Source organism: Theobroma cacao, chromosome 4, assembly GCF_000208745.1.
Source record: "Theobroma cacao cultivar B97-61/B2 chromosome 4, Criollo_cocoa_genome_V2, whole genome shotgun sequence".
Taxonomy (NCBI): domain Eukaryota; kingdom Viridiplantae; phylum Streptophyta; class Magnoliopsida; order Malvales; family Malvaceae; genus Theobroma; species Theobroma cacao.
In genome coordinates this window covers 24,607,195-24,625,774 of record NC_030853.1, presented here as the reverse complement: position 1 = coordinate 24,625,774, position 18,580 = coordinate 24,607,195, and the positions used below count along the sequence as shown (strand labels likewise).

At 33.8% G+C, this 18,580-nt stretch overlaps 3 protein-coding genes across 4 annotated transcripts; 1 reads left to right on the top strand and 2 right to left on the bottom strand.

The window, feature by feature from the left end:
- On the bottom strand, positions 765 to 1,412 carry LOC18602472 (defensin-like protein 1). Its single transcript, XM_018119227.1, has 2 exons — positions 1,324 to 1,412; positions 765 to 1,225 (listed from the first exon to the last, which is right to left on the bottom strand). The coding sequence occupies exons 1-2, from the start codon at positions 1,376 to 1,378 to the stop codon at positions 1,056 to 1,058; spliced, it is 225 nt and encodes a 74-aa protein (XP_017974716.1). The 5' UTR covers positions 1,379 to 1,412; the 3' UTR covers positions 765 to 1,055.
- Positions 2,450 to 8,313, bottom strand: LOC18602471 (protein FAR1-RELATED SEQUENCE 5). 2 transcript variants are annotated; one of them, XM_018119220.1, is made up of 3 exons: positions 8,215 to 8,313; positions 6,687 to 7,231; positions 2,450 to 3,726 (listed from the first exon to the last, which is right to left on the bottom strand). In XM_018119220.1, coding segments are annotated over exons 1-3 (741 nt in total). In that variant the 5' UTR covers positions 8,216 to 8,313; the 3' UTR covers positions 2,450 to 3,531. The 2 variants fall into 2 exon arrangements, with proteins under 2 accessions (XP_017974709.1, XP_017974710.1); XM_018119221.1 differs by lacking the exon at positions 8,215 to 8,313 and adding an exon at positions 7,539 to 8,064.
- Positions 8,828 to 13,976, top strand: LOC18602470 (uncharacterized CRM domain-containing protein At3g25440, chloroplastic). Its single transcript, XM_018119219.1, has 3 exons — positions 8,828 to 9,921; positions 10,886 to 11,287; positions 13,259 to 13,976. Exons 1-3 carry the CDS (start codon positions 9,511 to 9,513, stop codon positions 13,640 to 13,642), a joined length of 1,197 nt encoding a protein of 398 aa, XP_017974708.1. The 5' UTR covers positions 8,828 to 9,510; the 3' UTR covers positions 13,643 to 13,976.

Genomic DNA, 18,580 nt, shown 5'->3' with positions numbered 1-18,580 from the left:
ATCAAAAGAGTTCTCAATCTATCAATTCTTAGTATATCTCAAATTGATAAATTTCTTTTTATTGAGTAAAATTAAGCTGCCTTTTTAATTTTTAATCTTGTGACCATGTTCTTATTATAATTTAAAGACTTCTTGTAAAGTGTCAGATGGAATTGTAAACCTATCGTGGATAAAAGTAATTTAAATTTTAAAAATAAAACATCTTGAAAAATGGTAATAATCTTTTAAGTTAATATAAATTATTATCATAGTTAATTATATAAAAAATAACATTTAGTCAAGTTTTGTTTAGTAAGAGAAAATTGAATTTGTGAAATGTATTATATTTAAACAAACTTTTATTTCAATAATTTGACTTTTCAATTATATAATATACATATAATATGTATCCTATGACTTGGTTAATTAGTACTTTAGCCCTCAGTTTTTACACATAATAAAAAATCATTAATTCCTAATTTCTTTATAGACAAAGTATAAATTATCTTATAATAAGTGATCAAATTATTTAATTACACAAGTGAATTAAATAATTGATATATATATACACGCACGTGCTGAAGCATTAACTCTTTATTTTTTTTGTAAGGAAATTATGAATTAATACTTTAGGAATAATGCATATTTAGCAAACCAATTTTCATAGTGACAAATCAAGTGATTAAATTTTTATTTTTCACCCATTTATTCTTTAATTTTTTGTTTAGGGTTCAAAATATTTTAAAATTCAAAACACCGTTTTGATTCAGACGGAAAGGATTTAAACCGGAAACGGATGCCATGAAGCCAAGTGAGTTTACATGGAGAACGTGAGAGAAGTAGTGGCATCAACACATTTTCATGGCCATTAACTACCTCCATTGATGGTAGCTGCAAACGAGGTTTCACTACAGTACAAAACAAGAAACAAACGAGTACCCAAGGCCACACAAAAGGAGAAGAAACACCCCCGACGATGGAAGGTGGACTGGAAGAGACCTTATTGAAAACCTAAAGGCCAAAAATACTGGGAACAAAGATACGGGGCACGCATTGCATTAAATCCTTTCCGTGAGCTAGCAAAGCTTAGTGCAGAAGCAGCGGTGACGGAATCCTCGACATCTGCCACCTGAGAAACCTTCGTTTCTGCACACCAGCGCACAGTTGTGGTCACCCAAACATGGGCCCTTGAACTTATGGCTCTTTGACTCGCAAACTCTACCCTCCGCTGGCTGCGCCACCCATTCTGCATCAAACAATTAATTAACGTTTATTCATTTCAATCACATTCACAAATAAAAGAAGTTGCATCGATTCCGAAGAGAGCAGCATGAGATTACTTACGGAAGGCTAAGACAATGAGCAGCAGAAAGAAAATCCCCAACGATCTCTTCTCCATCTCTATCCCCTCAATGAACAACCTACTAACCTTGGCTTTCGTAACACTCTATGATGCCCACATTTATAGACAAAAAAAGGGCGGTAGCTATAGCCCATAGCAATAGTACGTGGAAATTCTGTATGATTCACCCACTAGGATTGGCATCATCAAAAGAAAAAATAATAATATTAACATGTGGGAAGAAGAGAACAGCCATGAAGAGCACTAGTGTCAGAGTCTGGCTATCTGAGAGATCGAGCAGATTGAAAGTGTTGCAAGCAAGAATCTGTTCACGTGGTTTATGCATAGACTGCTGTGGCCGCCCATCTCGTCCACATAATATCATTGTCGTAACATTCTGCTGTTCCTTGCTTCGGACACTGCGTCCAGATCCTAAAGATTAAAAGAGCATTGTTTCATATCGATTCTTTCACCACACATGTACAAGGAAACGACAACTAGAGAATTGAGAGTGCATAAATTCAAGTATGGGATCATTTCACCCTTTTATTATATAGATGTTTGCATAATGACGGAGTAATTAAGCCCGATTTATATCAATTGTTTTTTTGGTACGTGGGAGTAGGTAACTGTATGCTAATGAACTAAGTCCATGCGAGTTAATAATAATATACTGAAAGCAATCCCTTCTGTCACACACAGATTCTTTTCACTTAGAGAAAGATCTAATACGATAATGTACTTTAACTTTAGAATACTCTACTTGATTAGATTTCTTTTCTTATTATAATTATTATGAATATTCCTACATTAGCAAAAAAAAAAAAACATTATATAATGCTTGGTGCAACTCAAATTATATTGTTTATTTTACTTGCTCTTTTGTATACAATTGAAATTTAATCGTGCTTAATTATACAAACGAAAACAACTTTCCTTCGCACCATAACATATAAATCATGTTGGAAGTTAAGATCTTTAAGCTGAAATTAATCTGAAATTATAATTGTTGGGATATTTTCTTATCCTGGATTCATAGAATAGCATTTGTTGATTTGGAAATTTAACTTGGCTTGTCTGAATAAATTGCTGGCTTTCATATCTGGGGCTAGAAGAAGCATGAAACAATTCAAATGAGGAAAGGTCATAATATTAATTCAGCCATGTTTATGCTCCTCAACTAATTGACAAAACAGGCTTACCCCTAGCAAAGAACCCAAAATAATGTTCATATACAAAATGTTCTATACCTCCTAATTGATTCCACCAAAGAGCACCTTGAAACTCAACTTATATAAGCAATAAACCATTGCAACAACCCAATCTTCTAGGCTCATAACTTCAGTCTCATTTAAATAGTTGAACTTGAAAGGTAGATGAAGATGGAGATGAAGAGGAAGGTCAATAAGCTTCATCGATCATCCATCAAGTACAAACAGACTAATACCGGATCCAATTGAATGCCTCCATATCTTCAAAGTCTTCGTCAGCCTGAGAGAAGTGCGTTTTTGATGGAAATATGGAGTTAGATGAGACCATGCCAGGGTCTTCGGAGAGACTTGACAGGGAGCCTTGATATAATGCCAAGCTTTATCTCCTCAGGCAGGCTAATTGACTTATGGTACTTAAAATGGTAAGAATGATGTATGGTTGTAACAGATTCTAAACACAGTTGTACGGCTAAAATCATGGGAGTAAATGAAGTGCAAATTACAGCAGTATCCAAAAGTCTCAATATAAAATGTAACTGAATACAAATAAAATCATTTGAATGCTATACAAAGACTGACAAAGTTTAAACAAATTGTAAGAAAACCTTTACCCAAAATTACCAAAAAGAAGTACAAAAAACTTAATGGAATAATTTAAGCACCTAATGACGTCCCGATTGCCAATTACCTTTGCACTCTTCACACAATTGCACAAGGCTTGCCCCAAAAGACTGTACATTGACTGACCTAGTTTATCCTACTAACCATGTGGTTCAATTTTGAAAGCATAATCATACAAGGCATTCCAATGAATGGCATAGACCCAAGGATTCCCACGCAACAGAACTGACAAGATTCTAACAAATACCTAGAACAATATCAGGATGTAATTTTTCTAAGCAAACCAAATTATAGAAACAGTGACCTTTACCCAACAGCATACTCTATACCAGGTTTTGATCCTATATTTTGATAAAAACATGAAAAGCTATGCTGGAACTATACATGGCTCAGCTGCTCTTTGTTGTCCATTTCCCGCACACTGTCTACTATGTGTTGGATCTTCTTTGACAGACTCTCATTGTGCTCCTCAATTTGCTCAAAAATCAATTCTAGATGCCTTTTATAGGTTGCAGCTCTCTTTTTCTCATTGGCCAGCTGCTGTGTTAATTCTCGGATTTTATTATGTTCATTCTGCAAAAACAAGATAGATAAAGCAAGCTTCAGTACAGAGATTGAATAACAATAATGGAACTCAGGACTCCCAGGTAAGAGCATCTAATGTTAACTTGTTGGGACAATGTTTAATCCAGAGCCCATTGTGTAAAAACAACAGCACACATGTATGACACAATGACAAAATAGCTAAGGCTAAAACAAAAGTTGCTGTAATTAATACAAACTGAATGTAAACATGGCCATTTGACCAATTAATACACACAACACAGCATTTGCATCTACTGAGGCAATTCTGAATACTTGAGCTAGAAGCTATAAGAGTAAGACGAAGAAGAAGGCATGAGGCTAAATAAAGCCCTAAGCCTAGATTCAAAGAACTTTTAATCTCCATCCTTAAAAAAACCGGTGTGTTACCCCCAAAATGTCAAGAGTACATTAAAGCAATAACAGGAAGAGAATGGAGAGAGGTATCCACAATTGCACATTATGACACGTCCTGTTAAGATGTTTCTGGAGATTATAGGCTCCAAACAACATGTGTCAATCGCAATAAACAAATTCCATGAAATATGACACATTAATACTGGCTTCCCTTTGCTCAGGGAGAAGCCGTGGACCCAGCTGTTATTTATTCATACAGGATTCATTCAGTGCTCACCTGCCACTCGCACTAAAATTCTCTTTAGACCACATCTTTCTCAATCTTGCCTTATTTTGCACAATTTCTCAGCCATATCACTAGAACACCTTTGTTCAGGGGGAAGCCGTGGACCCAGCTGTCATTTATTCCTACAGGATTCATTCAGTGCTCACCTGCCACTCGCACTAAAATTCTCTTTAGACCACTTCTTTCTCAATCTTGCCTTATTTTGCACAATTTTTCAGCCATATCACTAGAACGCCAAATAGAGTAAACCTCACATATCCCAAAGGAAATACACCATTGAAAATCTTAAACGGAACTAAGAAGTTCATTCAATTTGCTATTGAATATCCTCACAGAAACAAAACCACTGAACATAAAAAAAAAAAATCAAATTTTACGTAAAAACCAAAAAAGAAAATAGAGTCATTTCATTGAGTAACTCGTCTTTTGACTACATATTTAGGTTTCTCACACCATGCACCAACTCCAAAAAATAATGTCTTACTTAGCCCAGACTTTAACAATCCAGAAATTGAAATGCAATGAAAAACAAAATGAAATATATCCAAAAAATCAAATAAATTAACACATTAAAAAATCTCATACTGTGGCCAAGGCAATAGCCTTATGGTAGCCATACATTACAACAAAACTTAGATCCCAATTGGCTTAAACCCTAAAAAAGCCCATGTACTATGGCCATTTATTCAACTAAGCCTCTCACTTTTTATTGCATTTAAATAAGCACTTAAACTTTGATTTAGGACCAAACAAACCCTTAACCCTAACAGAAATTTAAGCATTGGTAGACTTAATCTGGCCGGCCTTTTTGCCCACATGGCATATGACCTGATAAGCTGACATGACCACATGACAGCTATGTGGCAAAATGTGCCAGTTTTTTTTTGCCCATGTCAACTCATCAAGTCATATGTCATGTGGACAAAAAAGGCCAACTGCCCTTGGGTCTAATGGCAGTTAAATTTCCGTTACAATTAAGGGCTTTTGGCCTTAAATCAAAGCTTACTAGCTTGTTTGAATGTAATAAAAGGTGAGAGGCTTAGTTGAATAAATGGCCATAGTACAAGAGCTCTTTTAAGGTTTATGCCATCCCAATTTCATCCTACTCAAATCCCCTCCCCCAACTTGACAGCAAAAATTTAGTAAAGAAACCCAATATTTCATTGATGTATTAAAGTGGCCCCAGTTTCCAGATTTTTAAAATGCTATAACAACTTTCACAACTTACAATTTTCATTGATAGATACGCATGAAACCAAGAACAGAGTTGTCATACTGCCATAATGCCATTTCTCTTAAGACAATAAGCCATATTGAATATGATAATTTGATTTTATACCATAAAAATCTCATGTAGAATACACATATTCAATGTCCACAATCGAGACAATTATCACAAATGAAGAAAAATATTCCATGTATAGCATGACACTTTCATTCAGAAATAGGAAAATAAACAGCACAAGAGATACCACAACAGTAATTGGAATGGTGTTGAAATTTACTTGCTTAGTTGCTACAACGTAAGGGTGAATATACATGCACAAATACTACTCACTTCATCTTTTACATAAAGAGACTGAACCTACTAGAACTGGGCAAAATGAAAGTGAAAGTGTAGCGTCATTACATATGGTAAACAAGAACCACCACCACATAGTGCCTGCTTGTAAAAAGATATTTTTAGTTTTCTATAAAGGCTGAAAATGAGTTTTTTGAGGCTAAAAGCTAAAGCTGAAAAGAGCTATGATAAGAAGTTGATAGGTAAATTCAACGAAATGGCAAAAAAATATTCTTGGTTATGTCAAATAATTTCGATGGGATGACACTTTCCAAAAAGCTCTACTTCAAAAGCACTTGTCACTACAGCTCCAGTTACACCCAATCCACCGAATAAGAAAAAGTTCAATCTGCAATCAACAAGAATGAACTGGTCTAGGATAATACAAACTATTATCTTCATTGCTAATCCATCATCATTTTATCTTAACAAGGAGATTCTAGATATCTTGGTGAGAAGTAAAGGAAAATGCTTCACCTCCGAGTCATTTAACTTTTCCAATACCAAGACAAGCAGAAATTGATATTCTAAGTCCAGTAATTTTCAGTGTGAATCAAATGTATAGAATTACAACATCTGGAAAGCATCTGTTTGCATGTAATTCAAGCTACTCCTACCTCCTAACAGGATGATATAAGCTTGCTATACGCAAATAATCAACTTCAACTCGCTAGCAAATACAATGAAAGAACATATATTGACAGGCTTGAGGAGAAATGAGTTTATGACAATAGGGTGAGAACTGACCGGGTATTGATCATAAATGCAATCCCTCCGACCTTTTCCAGGTGTCAGAGGATGAGTGTGCTCCTTCATGAATTTTGTAACAACCCATTTACCAGAACTTACTTTCCTCACCAAAATCATTGCCCTGCATCCAACCCTCGTCTCTGCCCTTTGCCTCACAATTTTTTCTCTCTTGTCAGGCATTCTAAAACCTTCTTTGTTACAAACAAGTGCCCTACCAATAGCAGATCCGTCACGCCTTGAACGGGAAAGTTTGCTTACACGAATGATGAATCCAACCCTAGTTGCATATGCATTATAAAAAGCATGTGCAGCTGCCTCAGATTCAAACTCCTGGCCTACATAAGGCTCATCAGCTGGAATGCCCTCCGGGATGTCATCCCTTTCTGGAGAAGTTCGATCCATCTTTTCATTCACACCCTGTTGAAAAGTTTCTTCAACAGGACTTTCCACAGCTTCATTTTCGTTATCCATGCTACCAGCCTCCACTTGGACTGAATTCAGTACCATGCCACCATTAACATCACCATGAACCCCAAATTCCACTGCAAGAAAAAACCTTTTTTTATTAATTATTGCTAGAAGATGAAATGAAACGTATGCAAAGAAACATATTAAAGTTCATATTTCCTATTGAGTTACAAAAGAACTTGACAAGTTCAAATTAACAGCGCTAAATTAGCACCATATTGGCATCAGCATTAAATGCTGTTTGTCAAGAAATACACAACAAAACATTATATAACTAATTGATTTCAATTTACTTTTTCTTGTTCCAGTTTCCCATTAACCAACTGGAGCATATATATTCAAGCCAAGATGAAAATTAAGGAAAAGAAAACTAAAACTTACTTAACAAATTGCTCTCAAATGGAAACTACATGAGACTGATTCCGACGAACTCTAAGGCAAAAAGGAAGAAAAGAAAAAGGAAACGTATTTACGGTTCTGCTTCTAATGTTAAGTCTAAATTAGAAACTTCTCAAAAATGAAAGAAATAAAAAGGGAAAAAGGAACATAAAACAAATACAAAAGTTTAAAAGCCTGAGTGAATAAAGTTAATTTTTAAGTCCTAGTTGAAGTCAATTCTAGAATTCAAAATTTGCTCTTTCTTTCTTTTTTCACTTTAATTCTCCTTTATTTTCTCATCCACCAATCAGATTCCCAAAGCAAAATTTTTTTTTTGATATCATCAAGTAATTCTACAATCCGAGGCCCTGATGCTATCATTTACTTGCTAATTACATTCTTAAAAAGAAGGGGGAAATAAAAGAAACAATCAAATTTACCAGAATACGAAACGAAATAAAACCTAACAAAAGTTCAAACCCTACAGTTTCTCGCTTAAAACTACATTTTCTCGACAAACAAACAAAGAATGTAATAATAAATCAAACGAAAAAATATGTTGCAATAATTGGCTCTTTGCATGGAACAATTAATAAATTTTTTTTTAAAAAAAACATGAATTATATAAAACTTATAGAAATTAACAAGCGATAAGATTGAATTAAAATAAAAAACTTACTCGAAAATTTAACGTTTAATGGAGATGAATTTGTGATGATCGATTAGGTATGAAAAAAGGGCGAGACTTTGCGTTGCGAGTTCAGCGTTGGGAATAATAGGGGCGCAAAGGGACATGACATGGCAAGAGTAGATTGGATTAATTAGGGACCAAAGTCAAACCTTTTTTAAAAGCCAATTGCATTTTGACACGTGTTAGAAGGAGTGCACTTGGCCTCGGTTAATCACCTCTATGCGTTTGGTTGGGGCCCAAAAGACTCTAGACTCCGACCCACTTTTTCGCAATGGTTTTTGCCCCGTTTGCCACATCTAACTAAACCTTGAAAATCCAAAGTCGCTCCTTCAATTCCAAGCTCTGCCATCAGCCTGTCACTCCACCGTAGCTCGCCGCGGCTCCTCCACTCTTCTTCTTCCCCGCCGTAAATGATCAGCCGATCAAGCTTGCTCCTTTGTTGTGCCCACCATTTCTTCAACTCTGTAATCGGTTTCTTCTCCAACAGCCACACCTTCTCTTCTCCTTAGTTGCCCCGTCCCGTCGTCCATCCTTCCTCCTTCTCCACTCCGAATCTGTCGGCTCAACACGCACATTGTTTTGGTACACAATTTGTATGTAACTTTCTTTTGTTGATTAGGCTTAAAAATTAACTGTGCTGCTTCCATTCTTTGTGTATCTTTTTCCGTTTGGAATGCCCCCGAACAGATTGATGCAGTTGCGAATTGGTAGTGGTGGTTTAGATGTTTGCCTTGTTCTTTGTAAATTGCATTTGCTTCTTATGTTTGTTTTGTTCCATGTATGTAATGCTGATGATCTGATAAGTTTGAATTTTAGCTTATTAGCTTATGCTTCTTGAATTTAATTAAATTTGGTAGTGATTTGAGAGGGAAAGTGAAGACTTTTCTTTATTATCTTCTATTAATGGAAAATCAGCTTATATATTTTACATTCCCTTCTCTCTTCTAGCTGTGTGGAATAATGTGGGAAAGGGGAATTATAACAGTGGCTGGGTACGGGTCGGGTCGGAGGTGGCTCCCCCCTGTGATATATCCAAGCCCGGGCGGGGCGGGTCGAGAGATACATGATATGATGGGGCTTGGAAATATAGTTACATTACTTTTTTTTGGTTTTTGACAAAGCCCAAGCCACTCGAAATTGGCGCCGGGTCGTACCATTTGTTGCTTCTGGGTAAGATTAAACCCCATTAATTTCTGGGAGTTTTAGAGCTATCCTGGGTTTATCAAAAAAAAAATTGATCTTTGCCCCCCCTCTCTCTTCTCTATTTCTGATGCAACTGTAGTAATGGCAAAAGCCCTATTTTGTACCCTACGAAGAGCTTCTCCACTTTTGAATACAATTCCTCCACATTCCTTCAACGTCAGCTCAACTTTCCTAAATGAAGTACCAATTTTTTGTCCACTAAAAGTCATTGTTCCACCAAACGCGAGAACCCCTTCATGGGTTTTGCGGAACTTGAGTCATGGTACGGTAAGCCTGGTGATATCACAAGGAAAACCCAAGTTTGAAACTCATCAAGTTGACCCTCCAAAGAAGGAGAAGTGGAAGACCAAGAAGAGGCTCAAGTTGCAAAGGAAGAGAGAGAAAGCGAATAGGAAAGCTGCCAATAAGAGAGACCCACGTCGGCTTGGTCTCACTGGGAAGAAGAAGAAGTTTGCTAATGCAGAGGAGAGGATTAAGTACAAGCTTGAGAAGGTAACCATAATTTCATTGTTTTCTTTTCCTTCAAGTTAGGCTGGCTCCATTTGCTTGGTATTTTTGTTATTTATTTTTTTCTGTTTCCTTTAAAATTGACATGATGAAAGCAATTGGTGGAGAGCAGAACACAATTGATTAAAGAATGAACAAATAACTAAATGTAGTGTCAATTTTAACGTAATTGTTATACATATAAAACTATGATAACTACCTTTATTGTCTAAAGAAATTACCTTTTAAAATTTTTAATTCTTCAAAAATATAGTTTGCTTTTGTATGAATGTACTTTTAACTTTTTGCTTCTAGAACAAAAAAGGTAGTAAAATTATTAAGCAAAGAGTAGCTTAATTGTTTGCTTTTGCTAGCAATTGGTGTAGCTTTTAAATGGCAGAGCAACAAAGGTTAAGATATATAAATGACATTGGCATAACAGATGTTTCACTTAGGTTGTGATAAATCATCTTTGTTAAATTTTGAAGTAATTCTGTTTTCTCTGTTCTGTTTGATGATACTTTACAAAATCAGGTTCATTGCATTAATGCTTGATTAAAATATGCATGTTCTGATGTAAACTTAAAGCTTACTTGGTATGTTTTGTTGGATTGGATATATGGGACTTATAAACAACTAGCATTAACTGTATCTCATGTTGTAAAGAATTTCCTTCATATCATTTTACCGCATTTTGTTGGAATCTGTTATGTGAAAACTGGTTGGCTTGGTTTAAGTTTTGAGATTTTCTCATTTTTTAATGAATTAATTAGTCTAGAATTGAAATTGTTCTACCTTATTGTCTTTTTCATTTATCTATTCATTTAGTTCCTTTGGCTTTATATATATACATATATACACACACGCATATAATATATATATATAATTGTTCTACCTTGTTTATTCGATAATTCTCATTCTCGTAACCCTTTAACATATGGTGTTTGGTTTGTTATTCTATTTTCTCAAGGCCAAAATTAAGGAAGCGTTGCTGCTTGAAAGACTTAAGCGCTATGAAGTTCCCAAAGCTCAGGGGCCTGTGGTGGAGCCACATCATCTTACAGGTGAAGAACAGTTCTATATGAGAAAAATGGCGCAGAAAAGGTCCAACTATGTGCCAGTTGGCAGAAGAGGAATATTTGGCGGGGTTATTCTTAATATGCATATGCATTGGAAGAAACATGAAACTGTTAAGGTAATTTGCAAGCCCTGTAAGCCCGGCCAAGTACACGAGTATGCTGATGAAATTGCCAGACTGAGTGGTGGAATCCCAGTTCAGATAATTGGTGATGACACCATAGTATTCTATCGAGGGAAGAATTATGTGCAGCCAGAAGTTATGTCCCCAATAGATACATTGTCCAAGAAAAGAGTGAGTTTGCTTCTCAAGTGCAGTTCTGTGTTCTTCTCCACATGCACACATGCAAACACAAACAATATGTGAGTTTGTAAGTTCTGATTAACTTACCAAGGAACATAAGAAATATCTGCCCTGCGACCTGTCCAATACTTCATATCCTTACGTATAAAAGTCCTTTCCACATTATAGTTCCAGCAAACTGGACTCTTGGCAAGGGTAATTCAGGATAATCCTACTCTTTAGCAGTATTTAAAGTGGATAGGCTTTTGCACTTCTGAGTTAAAAACTTCTTCCCTCTCACAGTCTTCATGCACACATGCACAACCATCATTTTGGTTTGGATTTCCCCACAGCATCATCATTATGATCACATTATTGTCATATAGATGTCAACCAAAATGATATCATTTTAATTGCTTTTTTTTTTTATGGGCATTTTAATTGTGTTGTAGTGACATGTTTTGGTGTTTATTTTATAAATTCTTTTCCAACGTTCAATTGGTTTTGGAGGCAATTCTTTTAGAACTTTGGAACCTAAGTATTTAAGAGTATTCTGACCCTTGAAGTTATTCATTAAAACAACCACGTGCTTCTTTGTTGGTAGTAAGGTTACTCTCCTGTCCTGAGTTGCTCAGGCTTTTCTGTTTATCAAGTAATATGTTCAGCTTGTGGAGGAACAGAATTTCCATAGCTTGATTGGTCAGTAATTAGGTGTATGTTACTTTGCACTGATGGGTTCCCCTAATTCATGAAAATGTTCCTTGCTTTTGAAATTTTTTTTGCTTTTCCTGATTTTAAGGTAAGTCTCCATTCAAATGGTAGTTTTGAATAGTAGAAGCATGCTCTGATTTTCTATAGCATAGTTCATAAGTATGATACTAATAGCTGTTAGACTACACTGTTTCCCTTTGGTAAACGGATGAGTTTTCCTTCTTTGTTCTAAACTGGTCCAGCATTGTTGTTCTTTGGCACAGTGGTCATGGAGCTACAAGTTTCTTTATGAGTAAATTTCTTCTCAATGTACATAGCCAATGGCTCTGTTCCTACAGAGCACGCACACTTTTGAGTAGGTTCCATGATAGAGGATCTATTCAGCCTTTAAAAAACTGCGAAATAGACACGTGGTTGACTTTACAAGTTAGATAGGCTTGTAATGATGTGAATGCTTTAACCAATAATACTACCATGTCTTTTTTCATTTGTTGTCAGTTAGGACCAATTGCATGAGTTTGGTATCAATTGCCAATCTGCTGGAAAATATAGTTATGTTATTCTTTTACCCCTATGTTACTCAGACTCAGGGGTGAGTATCAGATACGGGTATGCGTCCAACATGGGTACGTTTAATTTTTTCTAAGTTTTTCTTTATATTTGAAGGGTCGGTCCTCCGAATCCACGTTCAATGGACATGTCCCAGACATAGGTACTTTATGGAAAATGAAGAGTTGGAGCAACATAGGTTTTTCCAATTCCCATAATCTGGAAATTGTGTGTGATGAGTGATAAGAAAGAGAGTTATTGGTTCTGGCTTAGCATTGGAAACATTTGATGTGAAACTACAAAATTTCAAAGTGCCTACTATAAAGGGGGTCACAATCAACTAGATTGGGATAATCTTCATTCTGTTTCAAGATTTCATGTTTCATCCCATGAGATGATCACAGGATTTAACAATTGTATGTATGATGCCATGAAAGGTTTCAGATGTGTTAAAGATGTCAGTGGAATTTCTCATCCTGATGGGCTGCTGATATTGTTCATTAGTTTTATTTATTTCTTGAAAGTGATAATGTTATTTTATCTCATCCTACTTTATTTGTGAATTTGAGGATGGGAGAAAGATTTCATTGGCATCTATTTGAACCATTTTCATTGTTCTTGCTCTGGCTGCTAATGCTCATAGTGATTTATTTTTTCATGAATATTCTTATTGAGCACTATAAAATAGTATTCCACCACACCGATTTTGTCTTTTCTTTGCAGGCTCTTGAAAAATCAAAGTATGAGCAATCACTCGAGTCGGTGAGACACTTCATCGCTATCGCAGAGAAGGAATTGGAGTTGTACTACAGACACATTGCACTCTATGGTGATCCAAATAATAGGAATCCCATTTCAATCTTGGATACTCCAACTAAAGACACCCGTGAATCAAGGAAACTTAAGATGCTCGAAAGAGAGAGTCATGATTTGACATGTGAGGGCTTTTCTTCATGTACTTCAGTTGCAGAAGCTGATTCCTTAGGTGAAGAACTATCAGAAACTGAAGATGACTTAAAAGGTGGGGACTTATCCATGAGAGAATCAGATTCTGAAGATAACGGTTCTTATTTTGCTAAAGCAAGTGAAGGAAGCTCATCTAGGTAGCATGTGAGTGATGGGGAGGATTTGTCTATAATTGACTCATATTCTGAAGATAAATGTTTCCTATTCTGATGAAGATGGTGAAGAAGAAAGTCCTTTGGGGTCACAAGGAGATTCCTACCCATCATTGATGTTTGACAGTGGATGTGATATTGTAAAGAAATCTTAAGAGACCAAGTAAAGGAATAAATTCATATTGCCCAAATCTCTGTTCTCCCTTTCTCTTTGGAAAATGCAGAAAGGTAGGCCTCATTGAGTGGCATGAAATTCGCATGGGTGATTGTTAGCAAAATGTTGTTCAAGACTCAATAAACCAAATTGATTTATTCTTTAAATATCTGTGAGGTCTTAGGTTTCATCTCTTCTTAATCATATGCCACGTGCAATGCTACCCCTCTTAGCTTAGCTTAGATACCTGAGCCAATGATTTTCATGTATAAAAACTTTTGAGTAAAGAAGAAAAAAAGAGTTGGTGTTTTGTGCTTAGACTTCCCAGAAGTGGCACGTGAATTAGCCCGCTGTCTACCTAATAGTTTATCACCCACAGTTTCCTACTTTAATTTAAAATTATTTTATAAAAATAATATTATCAACTCCATTAGGCCAAATATACTCTAAGAAAGTGCTTTAATTATTCAACTTAAGAATCAGACAAGATTAATTAATTCAAGCAACTAATGAATGTATTGATTCCCGCTGTGGTTTTTTAAAACACAAGGAATGAAAGATGTTCTTCCTTTTATTATATATAAAAAAGAAAAGAAATTATTTATGAAATGGCAGATGATGATTGGTTGAATTTTCAGTGGAGACGGCACTTCTGAACACACGGCTAACATACATGTCACTTGGCAACCTCACATAAGCAAATCAACACAAGTTCCGGCCTTTTTTTTATTATTATTATAATTTAGGAGAAAGTGGCATTGAAATTTAAAAGTCTTGATTATTTGGATAAATATATGAATTTATTATTAAATTAAATGTTTGAGTATAAGTAGATTTGCTCGAGAGTCAAATTTTAAATATAAAATTTTTAAATTCGAGATAATTTTAGTTTTAAAATATATTTAAGATATTAAAATATTTAAAATATTTTAATAACAAAAAAAAAAAGAGTTTCAATGCCTTCACTTTGTATTAGTTTTTAATAGGAAAAATTACTATTTGTCCAACCCTTGCTAACTGAAATAAAGGAACAGAAACTTGAGAGAAAATTATAAATCAAATCAAAGAATGGAAAATAACTTTTCCTCTTTATTTATTTATTTTCACTCATTTTCATCCTCTTTTTATATTCCCAAATATACAAAGAGAATATTTGTGTGCTGGAAGGTTTGGCATGACTACGTCACCTCCTTATATAGCAACAAAAAATCTTTTCACAACAAGGGTAGCCCATAAATTATTTAAGAAAAGAAAAACATTTTTGCCAAAGTGCATAAACAGGATGGAACTTGTGCAATTATAAATAGACAACTCAAGAATTGCTTTGCTGTCATAGATGCACTTAATTATCATGTAACTTACTCTAATCTTTTTTAGGTAGTAAATTAATATCTTTTTCTTGTTCTTATCATATCAATTTAATATAATTTTAATGTCTTGAGTTCATGCACCATTAGTTTAACATTTTTTTTTACTTTTTGGGTCAAATTTTTGTACTTTAAAAGTTTAAATTTAAGTTACTAATAATAAACAATTTGAATCCTTTTTTTTATAAGCCATGTATTATATATATATACACACACACACATTTAAAGAAAGAGAGATTAAAATTTTATTCTTTTTTAGAGCAAAATCATGCATTAACTAATATGTCGAATGCTCGGAGAAAACCACGTATAATTAGAATCATTGATATCCAATTTACTACTCAAATCATTGATATTCGCAATACATTATAATTAGAAATCATAATTTATATTCATAAAATCAGAAATATTACATCAGCATAGTGTGAATTTATACTAAGTTGACACAAATATTTTTTGACATCAAATATAACAACTCGAGACCGAGACCAAACGTTATTGGTTAATGATTTTCAAACTCAGACTATTCATTCTCCAACACTTAAATTCAAATTTTTAGTAATAAATAACTCAAACCCTTAAATGGATCACTCCAATCACATGCATGCATGTTGAATGAGATATCATAGTAATTATATTACCTTTTATTTAGTAATTAACTTGAGACCTCTGTATTTAAATTTTATCCTCAAAAGTAAAAAAAATAAAGAAAAAGAAAATTATTAAAAGTCAAATATTTATTCAAAGTTTTTTTTTTGGGGGGGAGAAGAAAAGAGGAGTAGGACCACATGAGAAGAGAAAAGTGGATGTAATAATGTGTATAGCTTTCCTTCAAAGTCAAGGTAACTGGGTAAGGAGTTCCAATCCTCAACATCTACGAAGCTTAGTCATAACTGCATCACCTCTATTATTTTTAGATCCATTTAGCAAAGCTCAAACGTTTTCAACGCCTGAAAATGTGTTTCGTGTGATCCTTTTTTTCGCCAGAAATTGTATTTTTTGTTTCAAAATTAAAGATTTAATTCTCATAATAATGATAATATATATATATATATATTATATAAAATAAAATTAGATCTGAAACCATTTAACACAACCCATCTTAATAAGCATTGTTATTATAAATACCATACCTAAATTATTATGTTGGATGGCAAATGCAAACAGATGGTTGTTGCAGGTACCAACGATAATGAACTTTCAACTATTATGAATAAATGTATGTATCACAAGGTTTTATTTTCTTTCTTTCCTTTTTTTTTTATATTTAATCATTAAAAATTAAAATCTACGAACATTATAATGACTTATCAATTAGGCTGCAAATCGACAATAAAATTTGCATAATATTATAAAATACGAATTTTATTAGTCATTTTCTCCCTCTTTTAATGCTTAGCTAATAAAATTTAAATTTTGTCGTCTTAATGTCTCAATTGATCATGATAAAGAGTTTGAAATTTTTTTAATTAATCTTCCCTTTCTAATCATAGTCTCTTTGGCATCATTTTTCTCATTCATTTTTATTCTATATAATAATTGTCCATAAAAACGAAAATATAAAGATTAAGGTAAAAAAAAAACCCTTTTTATGAAAGTCAATTTCCATATATATATAGAGAGAGAGAGGTATCATAAAATTACTTTTTTACCCATAGTCAAAATATATCAGGAGTATTAATACTAACCAACCACTATGCATTGCATTGGACTTTTAAGCTTTGATAATTGTTAGCATGAAATATTTCTATGTTGTGTCAGTACTGACATACAACCACTTCATTTCTTATTACTTTGCATTGACATATGCTTTTGTTTTTCTATCAAAATAATAATATTTGGTTCTACGCATGAGATCTTGCGACATGACCTAAGGTAAAGGCACGAGTTTCATTTCCCTTTTTAGTATTAAAATTTCAAATTAGACAAAAAAAAGAATAAATAAATTATTAAGTTGTATTCAGGATTTCATATAATAATACTATTTCACATATAAAATAAAAGGAAGGCATGCCATGTGATAACTTGACTGCCATTTCACTCAAAATTGGACAAACAATGATGATCCCATACAAAAATTACATTTTAAAATCCCATTTCACTCAAATCTGGTAATTCTTTTATTTATATTTGTTGGTAGTATTTTATTTATTTATTGTTAAATACATATTAACAGGGCGGCTAGCTGGGAATTTTTGGTAATAAAGTAATTAATAACACACCAATGACCAACCCTTCCTTCTCAAAGCCATGCATAAAAACAATGGGTGATTATGACCCATCAAAAGGTTCAACCAATATCACAAGACAAATGACAGTCTCTTTCCTAAATATATTAATTATTAATTATAAATTGCCCCATTGGGCATCCATTGGATTACTTCATTTGTTAGTTTTTTAGTGAGGGATCAATTTTGTCATATGGTATCATATTTGGGCATGTTTCATCCCTTTTTTCCATGGAACAAGAACTAGAAATCAACAGGTTGGGAGCTCTTTATAATTGGTCAAATTTCTCTAGTGATTGTTCCAAGAATGAGAGATTTGCTATAACTATTGAGCCATTGGACAAGTTTTGGGCATTCAAAGAATTTTATTTAATAAAATTTTGTGTAAAAAATAAAAATATAAATAGAAATTATAATTATAAATTACAATGAATCGATCCTGAATATAAACGAACATAAAAATGAATAAAATCAATACATTCGGAACGGAGCTAGAATCAAGGATTTTGGATGCCCTTTGAAAAAGGGACCCATGTTTACGGAAATGACAATTAAGGGCAAAACGTATATGTACGGTGTACCACACTCCAATCCCATCTCTTTGGTCTCTAAGATGGAAGAATCGACAAAATGGTAAAGAAAATTATTTCATAAATCCAAAAAGATATATATGGAAATTATTCTCCTATAACCAACAAAATCCACTTTTTGCTCTTCCTTTTTCTGCTTTTGAAAATTCACCGCCTAACTGTTTCCTAATTTTTCATTCGTGTCAAACCCATTAATTCCTTGAGATCTGCAAGTGAGGGAATTATAATTAATATTTATTAATTATGACCCTAATTTCTAGAAAATAATGTTTCAATTCCGAATAGTGGTGATCAATTAATATTAGACACAAATGCTAATTAATTAAAAAAATAAGAAATTATTTAAACTTTTTTTGAAAACGAAAATCCCTACATAAAGTGATGTACTGATATGGCTATCTCACCCGTAATTATGAGTTAAGAAGCTTCCCCGGAGTTTTCTAATCAAAGCGAATAAAAGATTATCCAGAAAAAGAAAAGAAAATAATAATGGATATTAAAGAATTTTGAGAATAATTAGGATATAATTGAAGCTATCCAATTCCCTTTGTCATAAAAAATAAAAATAAATAAATAAAAGATCAACCA

What these genes read in the sequence shown, in the direction of transcription:
- LOC18602472 (XM_018119227.1), bottom strand. Translation starts at nt 1,378, where the DNA reads ATGGAGAAGAGATCGTTGGGGATTTTCTTTCTGCTGCTCATTGTCTTA. An exon ending in GCTCATTGTCTTAGCCTTCC is followed by an intron (nt 1,226 to 1,323) that starts GTAAGTAATCTC and finishes TGTTTGATGCAG; the next exon opens with AATGGGTGGCGCAGCCAGCG.
- LOC18602471 (XM_018119220.1), bottom strand. An exon ending in GCATTTATGATCAATACCCG is followed by an intron (nt 3,727 to 6,686) that starts GTCAGTTCTCAC and finishes TTGTTTTTGCAG; the next exon opens with AATGAACATAATAAAATCCG.
- LOC18602470 (XM_018119219.1), top strand. Translation starts at nt 9,511, where the DNA reads ATGGCAAAAGCCCTATTTTGTACCCTACGAAGAGCTTCTCCACTTTTG. An exon ending in TTAAGTACAAGCTTGAGAAG is followed by an intron (nt 9,922 to 10,885) that starts GTAACCATAATT and finishes TATTTTCTCAAG; the next exon opens with GCCAAAATTAAGGAAGCGTT. An exon ending in ATACATTGTCCAAGAAAAGA is followed by an intron (nt 11,288 to 13,258) that starts GTGAGTTTGCTT and finishes TTTTCTTTGCAG; the next exon opens with GCTCTTGAAAAATCAAAGTA.